Source organism: Panthera pardus, unplaced genomic scaffold (assembly GCF_024362965.1).
Source record: "Panthera pardus isolate Hobbes unplaced genomic scaffold, ASM2436296v1 HiC_scaffold_24, whole genome shotgun sequence".
Lineage (NCBI taxonomy): Eukaryota > Metazoa > Chordata > Mammalia > Carnivora > Felidae > Panthera > Panthera pardus.
In genome coordinates, this window is record NW_026526810.1 from 106959301 (window position 1) to 106978624 (window position 19324).

General features: G+C 39.1%; 1 protein-coding gene across 3 annotated transcripts in view; it reads left to right on the plus strand.

The window, feature by feature from the left end:
- The window catches only part of EXD2 (exonuclease 3'-5' domain containing 2), an 85238-nt gene that overhangs the window by 45814 nt on the left and 20100 nt on the right, over positions 1 to 19324 (plus strand). For all 3 annotated transcript variants that reach the window (XM_019451428.2, XM_019451425.2, XM_019451427.2), the window contains 2 exons: positions 2084 to 2463; positions 16152 to 16408. In XM_019451428.2, the coding sequence (XP_019306973.2) occupies positions 2131 to 2463; positions 16152 to 16408 (590 nt within the window). In that variant the 5' untranslated portion in view covers positions 2084 to 2130. The remainder of the gene's footprint in view (positions 1 to 2083; positions 2464 to 16151; positions 16409 to 19324) is intronic.

The following is a 19324-nucleotide window of genomic DNA, read 5'->3' on the forward strand; positions in this document are numbered from 1 at the left end:
CACGGGGCGAGTGGAAGAGGGGCCGAGAGGGAGACACGGAATCCGAAGCAGGCTCCAGGCCCTGAGCTGTCAGCACAGAGCCTGACATGGGGCTTGAACTCACGAACCGTGAGATCATGACCTCAGCCAAAGTTGGACGCTTAACCGACTGAGCCACCTAGGCGCCCCTTAGTTTTAGTTTCTTTAAAACTAGTTTCTTTAAAACTTAGAGTTTCCTTTTGTGAGGATAATGTGAATTTGGGCCCTCTACTGCCTCACAGTGCAGGCCTGAGAGTCTGCCTCCTCATGAGGAGTTCTGTTCATACTCTCAGCCTTGGGCGGGTGCTTGCCTGGACCATGGTAGTTGAACCCTTTCAGTTTCCTGTTCATGGACAAGGCAGCACTTCCCGGGTCCCAGCTGTGCCCTGGGCCTGTGGCCTAGACTTCTGGCCACGGACTGGCAATAAAGCCCAGCACTGAGGCTGCTGTGAGTTCTGGTCTGTGCCCTCCCCCCACCCCCACATATCTCCCACCCACTGTGGGTTCCCTGTTTCCATTTCTGGCAGCTGATGATTTCTCTTTCTTTTGAGTTTAACTCTGTATTAAACATTTATATTTTTGATGTTTTCTCCAGCATTTTGTATTGTTTAAAGTCGGGAAGGGAAGAGTTTTTTTTTTTAAAACGTCTTTTCAGATTATTTTAACTAGAAATTTGTGCAAATTCTTGAATCTCACTAAGCCTTCAGTAAAAGTACTGGAGAAAGTACATGAGTACTTAGCACTTAGTACTTCTGCAATAAAGTAAATATTTTAAAAATTACACAGCTATTTTCTTGTTTTCATTAGCAGTGTAATAATTGTGTGATTTCATTTTTTATCCCCCCCCCCCCCGGTTAATCCATGCCCTACATGATTATAGCCCAGGGTTGTTGTAACTATTAAATTATTTAAAAAATAATTGTTATTGGAGTGCCTGGGTGGTTCAGTCAGTTAGGCATCCAACTCTTGATCTTGGCATGATCTTGTGGTTCGTGTGTTCGAGCCCCATGTTGGGTTCTGTGCTGACAGCACAGAACCTGCTTGGGATTCTCTCCCTGTCCCTCTCTCTCTGCCCCTCCCCTGCCAAAATGAATAAATAAACTTAAAAAAATTATTGAAGCTTTGAAAAATGATAAAAATAGTACACCTTCAGTGGGAAACTCTCGGCCATAGAAAAGTGTAGGCAGCGTCTAGCAGGTCACTGTGTCTTTGGGCAATATAGATTGTAGGCCAGAATCCACAGGTGGGTGGCACGGAGCCCAGAGTGTTTTTGTTTGGGTGGCACAGTGAATTTGTTGCTGACACTTAAAAATAGTGACATTTCACATAAAATTTAGATACCTGACTTCCCTTGCATAATGGCATTATATGACTACACCGGGCCTGCTTCCCAAATGGGATCAATTACTTTGTGCCGAACGGTGTCTGCCTCATGATCGCTCTGTGTGACTGAGGCTAACAGCCACTTACCATTTATTGTTACACATTTACTGTTGTTATGTAAGTAGTACAGAAACAGCGCTGTATGTCCATTTCTCTGTCAAAAATAGGAAAACAAAAGGTAGATGGAGAAAACCGTGTGCTATAGGAGAAATGGAAGAGAGACTGTTATGTGGAGTTTCCCTGACTGAAATGATCTGCCGTTCTTATTATTTATTTAATTGCGTGAAATAATTGAACATCACACTGATAACTGGTTACCTAAGGGTAGGAGGATTATAATTAATTTTAATTTTTCAAATTCCATACATGTATATATATGTTCAGACACCCTGTTAATGCCTGATTGAGGGAGCCCTGGGCAGCTGGTAGAATGCAGGGGCGTTTTCTTGGCTGAGAATGAAGACCGAGAAAGTACAAAAGTGAAAAAGTTAAATATCACTTTTTCCATGTGGAAATTTGTAGCTTTTTCTTTCTTTCTTTCTTTCTTTTTTTTTTTTTTTTTGTTGTTGTTGTTTAGTTTGTGGACACATGGATTATAAGTGGAGCACTTTTTAGGGGAAAACATGTTTCCATATAGGTTCAAATTCTGTATATAAATATATTGTTGCCATTTGTTTTGCAGATTGTGGGATTACTGATATGCTTTCCTAAGCCGCAAAAAAGTTGAAGATGTCTAAATACTTAACGGCTTTGACAGTGACCACCCTTGTCGGTGTGGCTGTCGGGGGGTTTGTCCTGTGGAAGGGCATCCGGTGCCGGAGGAGCAAAGCGAGCCTTGACCCCTGGCAACGGCGGAGGCAGCAGCAAGCCCCAGGCAGGAGGGAGCAGCCCCCTCCAGCAGACGACCAGCTGCACTGCGGTGCCCCCAGAGCCTCATGGGAGGAGAAGATTCTCGAAGCAAAGGTGGTGACTGTGTCTCACGAGGCAGAGTGGGACCACATCGAGCCATTTCTTAGGAGTGAGTTAGAAGATCTCCCAGTACTTGGAATTGACTGTGAGTGGGTAAGTTAAAAAGCAAAAATAAACCATGTAAATCTTTTCTGCTTTTCTAACTAGGGACCTTGAATAGTCAAGTAGAGGATAAGACTAAAGGAGAATTAGCTTGTTCTCAACTAGCTCATAAATAGAATTTAGCAGACGGAGAAGCTGCTTCTCTCGTCAGGAGAGGAGAGTGCTTAAAATCATGGGTTCTGAAGTGAGACAGATCTGTCCGAGTCCCATTTTGACCGCTTATTCTGTGAACTCAGACAAGCTACTTACCTTCTCAGAGGCTCATGAACTTGTTTGTCGTAGGGCTGTAATGGTAGCTCCCTCCCAGGGCTTTTCAAAGGAGTCAAATAGATAAGCCCTATAAAGGGTTCAGCATGATTTTCACATATAGTAAGTACTCATTAAATATTAGCTACTATTAATATTTTAAATAGTATTTTCGTAAGGATGCCATGGAGAAGCTAGTTAAGGAAGTCTATTTAAATGGGAATTATTACACAAAGTAGCATTTAAAGAGATAACATTAAAATCTGAAATACTGTTTGCTCTCAGCCAGGTACTTTGCTGTTTGTTTGCAGCATCTCATTTAATTTCCACAGTAAATCCCGTGTGGGAAGATTCTGTTGTTACCTTCACTTTACAGATAGGAGATGGGAGGCATAAAAAGGTAATCGCCGTTTGAGCCCAGGGCTTTCCTAACCATCTGGTTCGTTTTTCTAATAGGTCTTCTTTGGGGAGAGTCGTTACATAGTTGTGATGAGGATCACAGGGTGCGTCTGTTCCTCTGTCATTCTGATTCACGGAGTGAACTTTAATCTCCTTGAAACAGAAGATATTACATAACTATAAATAAATCATAGTTATCATTCCTTGTTGATGTATGTCTTATCCGACATATGTCTTTTGGATGTGTAGAATATGGCCTACGGCCAGGAAGTGTAATCAGAAGAGGCCCTAAGCAGAATAGCTGCCACTAAATCGGGTCCCAGATTTGGTAAGAGGTCAGCCAGATGCCAGGGATGACCACGAACGAGAACACTTGACAGCGTCCAGAAGGGTGTAGTAGTCACCCAAGACCTTACGCCTGCTCAAGGGATTTCATCGTATGAGCAACAATAGTTGTTTCTGCCAGTGAGCATGGGTCATCAGGACAGCATTGGACACCTCTGGTCGATTCTGTGTACGAAATTCTATCATTTTAGAAATAGTCCAACAATAATAGAAGAAAACATCACTAAACAGTGAGCTGTAGTAGATTAGGAACATTCACTTTTGCCAAGCGCCTTGATTTTCTAACTAAATGAAGTATAACTGCAGCCGCAGGGTAGTCTGAAGTGAGTGGTTAGTAACAGCGGTTGATTTAATAATGTTTAATTACTGTAGCAGAGATGTGGATAAGTTAAAGTGGCAGATAACCCAAAACCCACTTCATTTTGGCTTTGGATAAGTATTGAATTCATGCTGGATGCCACATCTTCAGGTGTGATTGCATTTCCCTGTTTGCTGCCACAGAAAAGCTTTATGAAGAAAATGATTCTTCCTTGGTGTCGCCATTCTTCCATTTCCCTTTCTCTTTTAAAAAAAATTTTTGTTTTAAATGTTTGTTTATTTTTGACAGAGAGGGAAACAGAGCATGAGTGGGGGAGGGGCAGAGAGAGAGGGAGACACAGAATCTGAAGCAGGCTCCAGGCTCTGAGCCATCAGCACAGAGCCCGATGCGGGACTCAAACTCACCAACTGTGAGATCATGATGTGAGCCGAAGTCGGATGCTTAACCGACTGAGCCACTCAGGTGCCCCTCCCTTTCTCTTTTATTCACTTTTGTGTGCTTGTATAGTTGACATTTTTGTTCTTGTCTAATACAGTGAGTATTTGTTTGGATTTACCAAAATGTTTACCTTTTTCTTTGCTCATTTTTTCCTTAGGATCATTTTCTTTAAGGTCATTCTTAGAAGTTTATGTCTTCAAAGCTCATTAAACTAGTTGTCATTGTTCTTGTTTTGAAAGTGTCTTTAGTTTGCTCTTAAGCTTGAAAGAAAGGTATTTTACTGGATACAAAATTCTAGCATGGCAATTTATCATCATTTTCAAGACAGTATTCCATTGTCTTCTGGCTTCTGTTGTTGCTGTTTAAAATGACTATCAGTCTAAGTGTTGATTCTCTGTAGGTAATCTAACTTTCTGTAGCTCCTTTTAAGATCTACACTTTGAGTTTGTGGTCCTGAAGATTCAGTATGATGAGGCTAAGTGTTCTTTCTGTATTACCAACATGGGATTCTGAGAGATAGGTAGAAATGAGGATTGATATCTTCTATCAATTTTTATTTTATTAGTAGTATTTTTTAAAGAAGTCATTGCATTTTCTTTCTTTTTTTTAAAGCTTATTTATTTATTTTTGAGAAAGACAGAGAATATGTGTGTGAGTAGGGGAGGGGCAGAAGGAGAGGGAGAGAGGATCCCAAGCAGGCTCCATGCCATCAGTGTGTAGCCCGACACGAGGTTCGAACCCACGAACGGTGAGATTCACCTCTGAAATTGAGAGTCAGACACTCAACCGCCTGAGCCACCCAGGCGCCCCTCTTTTATCAATTTTTGAATTCTCTTTGCAGATTGTCTTTACCCTGTTTGTTCTTCTCTCCACCTCCACCCCCCCTCTTTTCTTTCTCATCTTCTCCCTCCTCTTGCTTCTTTCTTGCTGTAATTTGATCAGCTCTATTCTCACCTTTTTATGTTATCCTACATATCTGGTAATCTCTTTTATATTTAACATATTGTAGTCTCTATGGATTCATTCTGCGCGGTTTCTTTAGGTCCCTTTTACAGTCCCCCTTTTCTTTATTTAGTTTTGTCTAATCTGTTTTACTTGCCCCTGAAGTCTTTTTTTTTTTTAACCTTTTTATTGTGAAATAAAACACATCAAGAAAAGTGCCTGAACCGAAAATAGCTAAATGATTTATCTAAAGAGAACAGCTGTGTAACTAGAAACTAGGTCAGGAAATGGAAGATTGCTAGTACCCCAGAAGCTCCGCTTATAATCATTGTCCCCCAACAGTTTATCATTATCCTGATTTTATAGTATTTACGTTCTTGTTTTTCTTTGTACTTTTACTACTTATGCATGCATCCCTAGGCACTGTAATTTAGATTTGCCTGCTTTTTAAATTTAATATATGTGAAACTGTAGAGTATGTATTCTTTTGTGTCTGACTTCTTTTGCTCAACATTGTGAGATTTATCTATGGTGTGTGTGACTGTGACTCTTTGCCATATAGTAATCCCTTGTATAAATATATCATGATTCACTTCATCCATTCTAATATTGATGGGCATTTGAGTTTGTGGTTTGGAGCTCTTACAAATAATGTTGCAGTAAATTTATGGACACAATATTATTGGGCATATGTATCTAGGAGTGGAGTCCTACATCATAGAATTGTGTGTATGTTTAACTTACATGGATAATACCAAACTGTTTGCCAAGGAGGTTTTAACTAATATACCCTCCGGTCAGTATTGTATGAGTGTAGCCATTGTTTGGCTGTTTTCAGAAGTGGTTATACTGATTTAACCTCCCACCAAGCCTGTCTTTGTCTGTATCTTGTCAACAGTTGGTACTGTCAGATTTTTATTTTTAATTTTTGTTTATTTTTTGGTACTGCCATATTTTTATTTTTATTTATTTGGGACTGTCAGATTATTTACTTTTTTACTACGCCATTTTTTAATGTCTCTTTATTTTTAGAGAGAGTGCATGCATGCACAAGTCAGGGAGGAGCAGGAGAGAGATGGAGAGAGAGAATGGCAAGCAGGCTCTGTGCTGTTAGCCCAGAGCCTGACATGGGGCTCCATCCCACGAACTGTAAGATCATGACCTGAGCCAAAATCAAGAGTCTGACACTTACCTGACTGTGCCACCCAGGCACCCCCACGTCTTCTTTTTCCATTCATCAGTTGATGGGCACTTGGGCTGATTCCATAATTTGGTTATTGTAGATAATGCTGCTATAAACATTGGGGTGCATATATCCCTTTGAATTAGTATTTTTGTATTCTTTGTGTACTGCACTTGCTGGATTATAGGGTAGTTCTATTTTTAACTTTTTTGAGGACCTCCATACTGTTTTCCAGAGTGGCTGCATTGGTTTGCATTCCCATCCACAGTGCAAGAGGGTTCCCCTTTCTCCACATCCCCTTTCTCCACAAGCCACCGTGTCTGTTGTCTCTTGTGTTGTTGATTTTAGCATTCTGATGGGTGTGAGATGGTATCTCATTGTAGTTTTGGTTTGCATTCCCCTAATGATGAGTGACATTGATCATCTTTTCATGTATCTGTTGGCTGTGTGTAAAAAATGTCTATTCGTATCTTCTGCCCATTTTTAAATTGGATTATTTGTGTTTTGGGTGCTGAGTTTGTAAGTTCTTGATGTATCTTAGAATCTAACCCTTTATCAGATATGTCATTTGCAAATATCTTTTCCCATTCAGTAGGTTGCCGTTTAGTTTTGTTGATAATTTCCTTTGCTGTACTATAAAGTTTTAATTTATTTAATTTATTTTATTTTTTGATTGAGCATCTTTTTACATTTTATTGATCATTTAGATATCTCTAAGTGGCAAGTCTCTTGCCCCTTTTTCTTTGATTTGTCTTTTTCTTACTGATCTATTATAGGAGTTCTTTTTATATTCTGGGTATGAATCCTTTGTGAGTTAAATGTATACCTCGAATGTTTTCTCCCATTCTGTAAATTGCCTTCACATTATTATTTTTTTAAGATTGTATTTAAAAAAATTTTTTTTTTAAATTTTTATTTGTGAGAGAGAGTGTGAGCGGGGGAGGGGTAGAGAGAGAGGGGGACAGAGGATCTGAAGTGGACTCTGCGCTGACTGCAGGAAGCCTACTGCGGGGCTCGAACTCACAAACCGTGAGATCATGACCTGAGCTGAAGCCGGGAGCTCAACCAACTGAGCCACCTAGGCACCCCTTAAGAATGTATTTTTAAGTAATCTCCACACCCAGCATGGGGCTCGAACTCATCACCCCATGATCAAGAGTTGCATGCTCTACCAACCGAGCCAGCCAAGCACCCCGCCTTTACATTCTTTTTAATATTATCTTTTGATGATCAGAAGATCTGTATGGTACAGTTTAAGAAGTCTTATCCTATTCCTATGCATAAAGATATTTCCTGTATTATTTTCTTGGAGTTTTATGGCATTAATCTCGCACATTTAGATTTATGATTCACCTGAAATTCATTGTGTGTGGGGGTGGGGCTGCGAGGTAGGGTCAAGTTTTATTTTTCCCTCATATGGATATCCACTTGTCCTACCTAGTACCATAAATTGAAAAGATAAACCTTTCCTCACTGCTCAGCAATGCCTCTTTACCTCAGAACATATTATCTGTATGAATAGATCTGTTTATGGGCTCTCTAATAGTCTGTTTTCCTATTCTTGCACCAGTGATCACAAACTATCTTAGTTACTGTTGTTTTATCATGACTCCCGATACCTAGGACAGTGATACTTGCTATCTTGTTCTTTTTCCAGAATGTCTTCATCTTAGTCCTTTGCATTTCCTTATACATTTTAAAACCTGCTTTTCAGGTTCTACAAAAAAAATTCTTGATATTTTGATTGAGATTGTATTGGCCTCAGTAGATCAATCTGTGGGGAATTAACTTCTTAGAATATTGAGTTTTATAACCTAGGAATATTTATTTAGATCTCTAATTTCTCTTAAAAATCGGTAGTTTTCTGTGATTTTAAAAATTCTGTTATAAATGAAATCTTTAAAATTTTTTTGTGTTTCTGGTATATGGAAATGCAGTTGATTTTTATATATTTCTCTTCTATTAAGGACCCTTACTAAACTCATTAATTCAAATTACTTGTAGATTCTTTTGGATTTTTGTGTACACTCTTATATCATTTGAGAAGTGACCATTTTCTTTCTTTCCAGTCCTTACACCTTTTGTTTCTTTTCTTACCTTACTGTACTGACTAGGATCACAGTGTAAGTGCCCAGTAGAAGTGGTGACAGTAGGCATCCCTGACTCATTCCCTATCCCAAAATGACAGCTTTCAGAGGTGCCTAGGTGGCTCAGTCAGTTAAGCATCCGACTTCGGCTCAGGTCATGATCTCATGGTTTGTGAGTTCGAGCCCTGCATCAGGCTCCCTGTTGTCTGCACAGAACCTGCTTTGAATCCTTTTTCCCCCTCTCTCTCTGGCGGTCCCCCACACTTGCTTTTTCTCTTTCAAAAATAAGTAAACATTAAAAAAAATTAAAAGACTAAATAAATAAATTTTTAAAAATGACAGCTTTCAACATTTTCACGTTGAATACGATATGTGCCATGTTCGGCAATGCTGATGTTTGTCTGTAGATCCCTTTACCAGATTAAATACATTGAATTCTATTCTTGGTTTGTTAAGAGTTGTTTTTTTCTCTTCATTATGAACAGTTGTTGAATTTTATCAAGTACTTTTCTGTATTTCTTGAGATGACTATGTAGTTTTTCTCCTTTATTCTGTTTTTGTGGTGAAATACATTGGTGTTTTAATTTCTGGAGTAAATCCAGGTTGGTCCTGATGTCTTTATTCTTTTTATACATTGCTGAATTCATTTTGCTAATGCATTTTAGAGGATTTTTTTAAAACTATGTTCATGAGAGTGATATTGGCTTATAATTTTCTTTTCTAGAAATGACCCTGTCTGATTTTGAGTAAAAGTTATATTGGCCTCACACAACAAGTTAATGTTGTGTTCTCTGGAAGAGTTTCTATACGATTTCATTCTTTTTTGGGCACCTAAGTGGCTCAGTCAGTTAAGCGTCTGACTTGATTTCAGCTCAGGTTGTGATCTCACAGTGGTGAGACCAAGCCCTTTGTTGGGTTCCATGATGAGCATGGAACCTGCTAAAAATTCTCTCTGCGGGGCGCCTGAGTGGCTCAGTCGGTTAAGTGTCCGACTTCGGCTCAGGTCATGATCTCGTGGTTCACGAGTTCGAGCCCCGCGTCGGGCTCTGTGCTGACAGCCCAGAGCCTGGAGCCTGCTTTCGATTCCGTGTCTCCCTCTCTCTCTGACCCTCCCCCCATTCATGCTCTGTCTCTCTCTGTCTCAAAAATAAATAAACATTAAAAAAAAATTTTAAATAAAATAAAATAAAATAAATAAATAAAAATTCTCTCTGCTTCTCCCCATCCCCTGCTTGCATGCATGCTCTCTCTCTTTTTCTCAAAAAAAAAAAAAAAAAAAAAAGATTGTCATTCTTTTTTCCTTAAATATTTGATTAGGATCTACTGGTAAAGCCATCTGCAGTTATTTTTTTTTAAGGGAAGTGTTTGAATTATGGATATCATTTTTAATAGTTTTGGGGCTCTTCAAATTTTCTATTTCTTCGTGTCTTTAAAAAAAAAATGTTTATTTATTTATTAAGTAAGTAATCTCCACATCCAACACGGGACTTGAACTCATAACCCTGAGATCCAGAGTGGCGTGCTTTCCAACTGAGCTAGCCACGTGCCCCGTCTTCATGTCTGTTTTGATAAATTATATTTTTCATCAGAATCTGCTTTCAAATTTTAAAATTATGAGCATAAACATGTTTATAATATCTTCAGGTTTTTTTTTCCCCAATAAGAAGGATATGTAGAGTTGGCTCCTTTTTCCTTCTTGACATCATTTATTTATGCTTCTCTCTTTTTTCTTGATTACTCCTTCTGTGAGCTTATCAATTTTATTAGTCTTTTCAAAGAATCAACTTCTCACTTTGTTGATCTTCTTTATTGTATGTTTGTGTTTTATTTCATTGATTTCTGCTCTTTCTCTCATTTTTTTCCTCTACTCGCTTGGGTATAATTTGTTGTTCTCCATTTATTCCTCAAACTACTTTAATCTGACTTCCTACTATACTACTCCACTGAAACTGATCAAGTTGATGGCTTTCTTGTTTTCGAATCCAGTGGACACTTATTTAATAATCCAGTGTTATTCCAGCTGTCAAAAGCACCTGCACAGTTCTTGCATAAGACATTCTTCTTGGCTTTTGTGTCTTCATACTTTTCTGTCTCCTATCAATATCGTTCTTTCCTCTTTTCCTTCTTTTTTTTTTTAAATTTTATTTTATTTATTTTTATTTATTATTATTTTTAAAAATTTACATCCAAGTTAGTTAGCATATAGTGCAACAGTGATTTCAGGGGTAGATTCCTTGATTCCCCCTTACCCATTTAGCTCATCCCCCCTCCCACAACCCCTCCAGTAACCCTCTGTTCTCCGTATTTAAGAGTCTCTTATGTTTTGTCCCCCTCCCTGTTTTTATATTATTTTTGCTTCCCTTCTCTTATGTTCATCTGTTCTGTGTCTTAAAGTCCTCATATGAGTGAAGTCATATAATATTTATCTTTCTCTGACTAATTTCGCTTAGCATAATACCCTCTAGTTCCATCTACGTAGTTGCAAATGGCAAGATTTCATTCTTTTTGATTGCCGAGTAATACTCCCTTATATATATGTACCACATCTTCTTTATCCATTCATCCATTGATGGACATTTGGGCTCTTTCCATGTTTTGGCTATTGTTGATAGTGCCGCTATAAACATGGGGGTGCATGTGCCCCTTCGAAACAGCACACCTATATCCTTTGGATAAATACCTAGTAGTGCAGTTGCTGGGTCGTAGGGTAATTCTATTTTTAATTTTTTGAGGAACCTCCATACTGTTTTCCAGAGTGGCTGTACCAGCTTGCATTCCCACCAGCAGTGCAAAAGAGATTCTCTTTCTCCGCATCCTTGCCAACATCTGTTGTTGCCTGAGTTGTTAATGTTAGTCATTCTGACAGGTGTGAGGTGGTATCTCATTGTGGTTTTGATTTGTAGTTCCCTGATGATGAGTGATGTTGAGCATTTTTTCATATGTTGGCTGGCCATCTGGATGTCTTTGGAGAAGTGCCTATTCATGTCTTTTGCCCATTTCTTTACTGGATTATTTGTTTTTTGGGTGTTGAGTTTGGTAAGTTCTTTATAGATGTTGGATACTAACCCTTTATCCGATATGTTGTTTGCAGATATCTTCTCCCATTCCATCGGTTGCCTTTTAGTTTTGCTGATTGTTTCCCTCGCTGTGCAGAAGCTTTTTATTTTGATGAGATCCCAATAGTTCATTTTTGCTTTTGTTTCCCTTGCCTCCAGAGACGTGTTGAGTAAGAAGTTGCTGCGGCTGAGGTCAAAGAGGTTTTTGCCTGCTTTCTCCTCGAGGATTTTGATGGCTTCCTGTCTTACGTTTAGGTCTTTGATCCATTTTGAGTTTATTTTTGTGTATGGTGTAAGAAAGTGGTGCAGGTTCATTTTTCTGCAGGTCGCCGTCCAGTTTTCCCAGCACCACTTGCTGAAGAGACTGTCTTTATTCCACTGGATATTCTTTCCTGCTTTGTCAAAGATGAGTTGGCCATCTGCTTGTGGGTCCATTTCTGGGTTCTCTATTCTGTTTCATTGATCTGAGTGTCTGTTTTTGTGCCAAATGTATATTTATTTTTGAGAGAGAGAGTGCAAGCAGGGGAGGGGCAGAGAAAGAGGGAGACACAGAATCCGAAGCAGGCTCCATCCAGGCTCTGAGCTGTCAGCACAGAGCCCAATGTGGGGCTTGAACCCATGAACCATGAGATCATGACCTGAGCTGAAGTCAGACGCTTAACCCACCGAACCAGCCAGGCGCCCCTAAAGAGATTTTTTTAAAATAGACTTTTTAATAGTGTGAATTTTACTAATTTTTAAAATTTGGTACAAGTTTTTAAATATGTGGAAACCAAAATAATGGTAATATTAAACATGTCTGGGGATCAACAGATGTGTCCATGGACCACAAATTTATGTCCTCTAATCAACATTCTTTTCTTAAGTGATCTCGTCTGCCTTATAGCTTTAAATACCATTGACATGCTGATGACTCTTAAAATTAGAACTCTAGCCTTTTATGTCCACCTGTCTACTTGGCATCTTCCCTTCAAAGGCTAATAGTCATCTCAAACTTACCATGTTCCCAACAGAACTTTTGAGTTTTCTTCCCAAACCAGTATTATCCTTAGTCTTCTCTACCTTTAAGATGAAAGTCAGGGAGACATTCTCCCCACTAAGGGCTGACCAACAGAAATGATAAGATTGAAAATCAGACACAAACAGGCAATTATGGTATGCTCAGTTTCTTCAGTGGCAACATATGTAGAAATTCATAGAAATGGTTGTGGAAATAACATAGCATTCTACCAGATAGAGGTATGGGTTTCCAGATCCCCCTGAATTACTCATGGTAATATATAATTATATGTAAATCACATGTACAAAATGAGGTTTCTGCCATGTTTGAGAAGCCAAAAGATGCCTTTCTCTTGGGAAGGTGGGGATGGACATGTTAAATATCTTTCTGGCCCCTGGCTCCTGCCTGATGTTTTCTAGAGTCTCTAGCTACAGATGTCGTCGCTCGATGGATACAAGTAGTGCGATGGCGCACTAAAGATTGAATGAAGTGAAGGTCATTTTCCAAAGAGCATTGTTCTACAGGCCCAGGCTTCAAGCCTGCTGGAGGTCTACATCCTTTTCCTTACTATTAACCCTTTTCTGGTAGTACTTCCTAGTGCTGTCTCCAGAATAGATGTTGCATCCATGTACTTCTCTGCCTCTCCTCTGCTTCCTCCCTAGCCTAAGCTTCAAGGGTCTCTTCTGTAGACCTTTGTGGTACCCTCCTGAGTTGCCTCCCAGCTTGGACTCTTGTGCACCTATGGTCCCCGCACCCTGTATGGTAACCAAAGTGAACTTTTAAAAATGAAAATCAGATCATGTCAGTCCTCTGCTTAAAACCATTTCATTGCTTTCAGTAAAACCGAGATATCTTAATTACTTACGTTTACTTAGGGACTTACATGCTCTGGCCTCTCTCAGCATGTCTGATTTGTCTCCTATTCTCTTCCCACCCTTTTTTTTTTTTTTTTTTTTATCCTCCTATTGTTACTTTCTAGCCTCATTAAGCCTTTATTGTGTCACTTAAACAGGATAAGCTCATTCTTATCTCAAAGCCATGGTCTAAATTTAACTGAAACATAAACTCCACAGACTAAGAATGCTTATTAATCTGTTCAAGCCCAGAAGATGGTCCCAGATCATTCTTTACTCTCTGCTGCCACCATGGGGTCATTTGAAGAATTGTGGGCTTTTCCAGAAAGTTGTACAGCTCTGGACTTTTAAGAATCCTGAAGCCCAAATAGATTATCCACTGGCCCTCAGGAAAGAGACTCTTTAAACGAGTGCTCTCTAAGTGAATCACTGGAATACAGAAAAAGTTTCCATACAAAAATTTTGTCCAAACTTTGATGCTTCATGGCATCATTCATTAAAAGTTTTTACTTTTGTGTATGTTTAATATTATCTGTGACATATTAGTATAGTACTACATGTTTATAATGTATAAATGCATATGTATATATATGTTATGTATGTCACAGACATTTTTATGAGTTGACTAAAGAACACTGGATTAAATAATGCTAATGAAATTTAAATGTGTCTTTTTTTGTTGTTTTATTAAATATAATGTTGGTAAGCCAAGGATTCCATTGTTTTCCATAAGTAGTCAGTGATGTCAAGGCAAAAAGATACTAGGAAGCAAAAGGGGGGAATGTGAGAAATAAAGACTAGATTAGATGTCTTATTCTTTAAGCCAAATTGACTCTGCTAAAAGCATTATTCTTCCAATGACACATTCCACATAAATTGGGTACCTATTTGAATCATAAACATTTGAATTCCTAGTGGAAAAACTGTATGTGATCCATTGGATCTTAAGCACAATCCCGAAACAGTATTAAAAAGACAACTTACTATCTAGTTATTTATTTAAAGTATTTTAGACAATGGAACACTACTCAAAAGATGTACAGAGATCCAGCCTTAGGAATTTGCAGTGAGTATTATGTCACATTAACAGTGCTAAATATTAGAAGAAGAGATGTATAGCTTTTTCTTGGACAGTTGGTATATGGAGGAAGGGAATTCTTCACTGATAAAAAGCCACATCTGGATGAATTGTTATAGAACAGGAACCAGTAGTCAAGTTTCTTGTAGGTCTTTTTTGACCTTGGCTAAGCCCTAAGAAATAGACACCTTAGAAGTCAAACTGGCGTGCTTTGTTTGAGGATATGGAAATAACCCTCATTGATAAAGCACTGCCTGAGGAAGGAGATCCCAAGATTTTGTGAGTTGGGCCATGATTTTACTTAGTGAAGTAGAAGTCAAAGACAAGGGCTCTCTGGATTTTGTTTTTAACAGAAGCTCTGTGATCTTAACTATTTCCTTTCTGTGGTTTTGGTAACCTCAACTCTGAAATATCCTACCTCTGATTTCTTGTAACACTTTGAGTCACTCCTTTGGTATTTACCATGCAATTTGTGTGGATTGTACCCTACTAATAAGGCTCTGATCCCTAAGGCAGGTTCCATCTGTTACATAACTTCATATCCACGGGGGCACCTGGTACAATGCCTAGCCCTCTGATACATAGCAGTGAGAGAACTGCATTGCCCAGAGCAGCGTTCCCCGCTGTGAATATTTTGGGTGGATGACTGGTTGTCGTGAGAGGCTATCTGGTACCTTGTAGGATATTTGGTAGCATTCTGGCCCCTACCTGTTAGATACTTGTGCACCGGCTCTCCAAGTTGTGACAACCCAAAATTTCTCCAGACATCATCAGATGCCCCTGGGATGTGGGGGGGGGGGGGGGGTGCAAATGAATCTTGGTTGAGAACTGCCCTTCCAGATTTGGGAATTTGGGTTCTAGTCCTAACTTTGTCATTATCCCTCCTCGTTCAGGCAAACTGCTTCACCTGTAGGTCCTAAATTCCCTGTCCCAAAAAATGAGAAGGATTGGAATTTATTGGATGTTTAACCTGGGTTCAGTGGATAGCTTTAGAGGACTTTTCATTAATGTGAATTTTGCATGTAAATTTTTCTAGGAATGACTTCTTAGCTGTCAGCTCTTTTCTCCAACTTTGAAGTAACTATCTGTTACCTCAAAAAGATTAAAACTAGATCATTTAATATAAAAAGTTATTTCCATCTCTTAAGATATAAGCATCCTAGCTCAGGCTCAGTATACATTTTTTTTTTCTTAGTGAACACCATTTGTGATCATAAAATGCTGAGAAAGCACCTTGGGCTACCAGGATTTATTATATTGGCAGGTACCGCTTACTTCTGGTACTGTATTTCCTACCTCTTTTCAAAAACTGGATCTTGAGGCAGTAACGATAAGGTAAATGAGTAGAGTTGCTAGCGTGCGTGTTGGAGAGTCTGGGTAACGAAAAGGGTGTTTATCATTTGGCGCTCTACCTCTTAGACTTCTTTCACTTAGACTTTTAAAGCCAGTATGTTTCACGTGACTCAGCCACCACTCCTCTGTGTCACCATTTATGGACTGCTCACATTTCAGGCTCACATTTGGGGCCCTCAGTAACCTTTGTTTAGGCTGCTGCTTCACAAAGTCCATTGTGCTTGCTGGCATCGGCTCATCCTTTGATTTGAACCAAAATTTGGCCAGCCACTTCCCTTGGGAAGTTAAGGAATTACTTCTTAGACTTTTTCTTGCCAGTTTCATGTTGTACTTGGTGCGGTGGTAGGGTATGAACTGTGGCCCTGTTTTCCTCTTGCAGGTGAATTCGGAAGGCAAAGCCAGTCCCCTGTCACTCCTTCAAATGGCCTCCTCGAGTGGCTTCTGTGTCTTAGTTCGCTTGCCAAAGTTGATCCGTGGCGGAAAAACACTACCAAAAACATTATTGGATATTTTGGCAGATGGCAGTATTTTAAAAGTTGGAGTAGGATCTTCAGAAGATGCCAGCAAGCTGCTGCAGGACTATGGCCTCGTTGTTAAGGGGTGCCTGGACCTCCGGTACCTAGCCATGAGGCAGAGGTATGGTTTGTATGAGTGCTTCGATTCCTGTAGCTGCGGGGCAAATACTTTAGCAAGATTTGTAGATTACTGAAAACGCTAATGAAGCATCTAACATTTTTTAGAAGCCTAGAGGCTTCTGAGATGCATATAAATTTGTGAGGAAGAATTCCAACTTCTGAGAAGACTGCAGTTGTCACGGTTGGTTTTTTCAGATGAAACATCGATGAGGTGCCCACCATAAGCTACAGGTTGTAAACTGATGGCCCCACCAGCTAAATTAGGACCGCAGGTTTTGTTTTTGTTTTTTTCCCGTATGATATATTTGGGGATTTTTTGTGTAAATCCAGAAGATTTAATGTAAAAGTCTGTATTTTGGACTGCTTTTGAAAGATCAGATGGTTTGACTATGGGAGGTCAAATGGTTCTACATGGTGACAATTGCTGGGGAGCAGTTGGCCTCTTCAGAGGCGCATGTTCTGTTCAATTTGCAGGAGTCCCACCTCTCCCTTTGTAACCCCAACTCATCCTAATAAGCATTTGAGTTTGCAAACCCTGCTTTAGGCCAAAAAATTTGGTAGACCTAATCCTTTACTGGGAGGAGGAGAGATTTCCCTTTCCCTTGGAATTCTTACAGAAATTCTTACAGAATTTCTTACAGTAATTCTTGTAAGAAATACTTACAGAATTTCTTACAGTAATTCTTGTAAGAAATACTTACAGAATTTCTTACAGTAATTCTTGTAAGAAATTCTTACAGTTCTTACAGAAATTCTATCCTAACGTTTTTCTCAGGGAGTCGGAATTACCTTCTCATGTATAATTACAGGTCCTCATTTCAGTAATGTGGAGTGAAGCAGCCTCTCTCCTTGCCTCAGATGACACTGACATTAAAGTTTGGAGGATTTGATAAACTAAGAGAAGGACTGATTAAAATCTCTTTTTATCATAATTTTTCAGCATAAAATAAAATTTTAGTTTAGTATTTTGGCTTATGTAAATAAGACTTGTGATTTTTTTCAAGAAATACATTAAAGTATTTACTGTAAAAAATTGTAAATCTGTAGAAGTATTTGGAGTGTAACAGCAAAAGCCACCATTCACCGGGCCTTCCTCCCTGGGCACTGCCTCCCCAGAGGTGCCCACTGTTACTCTCTGCTGTGAGACGCGGTGGGTATAGTAGCTAAGAGTTTTTTGTTGTTGTTGTTGTTGTTTTTTAAATAAATTTTTAAAAATAAATTTTTATTAAAATTTTTTTTTAATGTTTATTTTTGAGAGAGAGAGAGAGAAAGAGCACACAAGCAGGGGAAGTGGGGAGGGAGAGAGGGAGGCAGGGAGTCAGGATCTGAAGCAGACTCCATGCTGACAATGCAGAGGCCGACTCAGATCTCAAACCCACGAACCAAGAGATCATGGCTTGAGTGGAAGTCTGACACTTAACTGAATCACCCAGGTGCCCCTAGTAGCGAAGAGTTGACCCTGGAGCGGGCTGTGTGCTAGCGGCTTAGCAGCTGCGTGGCCTTGGGCAAGTTACCGAGCCTTGCTGTTCTTCACTTCCCTCTTTTGCAGCAATGATGACCTATGTTCCCTCCTCCCAGGATTGGTGTGACGGTTACATGAGTGAAACTATGTGAAGAATCTAGAAATAGTGTTTCACACAGAGACAGTGCTGTGGAAATTTCAGCCATTACTGTCCATCGTCATCGCTGCCGTCTTCAGTGCTATCGTCCGATTGGCTTGTCCTTCCAGATCTTTTCTGTGTGATTACAGTCCTCTCTGATACTTAGAAATTAGAGGGGCACCAAATTCTCTGTTTGACTCAGCGCAGAATGGCCACGTCAAGATGCGAACTTGGCCCAAACTGAGTATTACCATGAACTCCTCTGGAGATAAGAATGAAGTATTTATCAGGCCTTGCAGTTTTTAATGGAATTTTATTAAAATTTAAAAATTATTATTTTATTATTAAACATGTTAGTAGTAAAATTAAAAGTTTTTGACATCATAGTTTAAGAAATTTCACATTGTAGTGCAAGGATTCTACTTTGCACCATTAGTTTGCTCCTGATGTTTGCCATAAGTAGTTGTTATTTTCAGTTGACTTTGGGAGGAGCACATTTCTTTTTTTTTTTTTTTTTGGTAATGCTGTCTTCTTTTCTTCTTACTCTTCTTTATATTTTGTATTTTATGTTAACCAAAGATAATTTATTATAAAGATAAATTGTTGTATGTAAAGACTTGGGAATCTTTCGTAGTGAAATTTTGAATTGGCAAGGTAGCATCTTGTTTCTAATTCATCTTCAAGAAATGTGAAACCTTTCCAAACAGGACATTTAAAAAAGACTAATGACCTAAGTGGAATTAAGTAGCTTAAAAATTAAGTACTGTCCATCAGTGAGGGTAATGATCTCAAGAATTGTGGAATATCCGTGCTTGAAAAATTACACGGCTATCAAAACGAATGAAATAAGTACATTTGTACTTATTATCGTGGATGGAAGTCTCTGATACATTAATAGAGCAAGTTTCACAGCAAAAACCAAAACAAATACCAAAAAACTGTATCTCCTCCTCCGCCTGACAATCTGTTTATCTATTGGTGCACAGAAACAGTCTGGAGGGGCCACAGCACACTGTGAAGGGTCATTATTCCTAAGGAGAGGAAGTGTGGGGTGTAGGCTTTCACTTTTCACCCATTAGGCTTCTCTATTGTCTGAACTTTTAATAATAAGTATTCATTACTTTTATAATTTCTAGTAAAACAAAAGAGAGGTTCATGTCACCCCCAAATCCTTAATTTTCACTAATTGAATGAAGACATTATGTATTTTCCCTCGGTATGTCTGGACCTGTTTTTGCTTTTTAATCAGTGCTGCTTTTGGGGAGTAATGAAATCTGTCAATTACTGCTTGTTTTTGTAGGGAAAGGCTTTCTTTT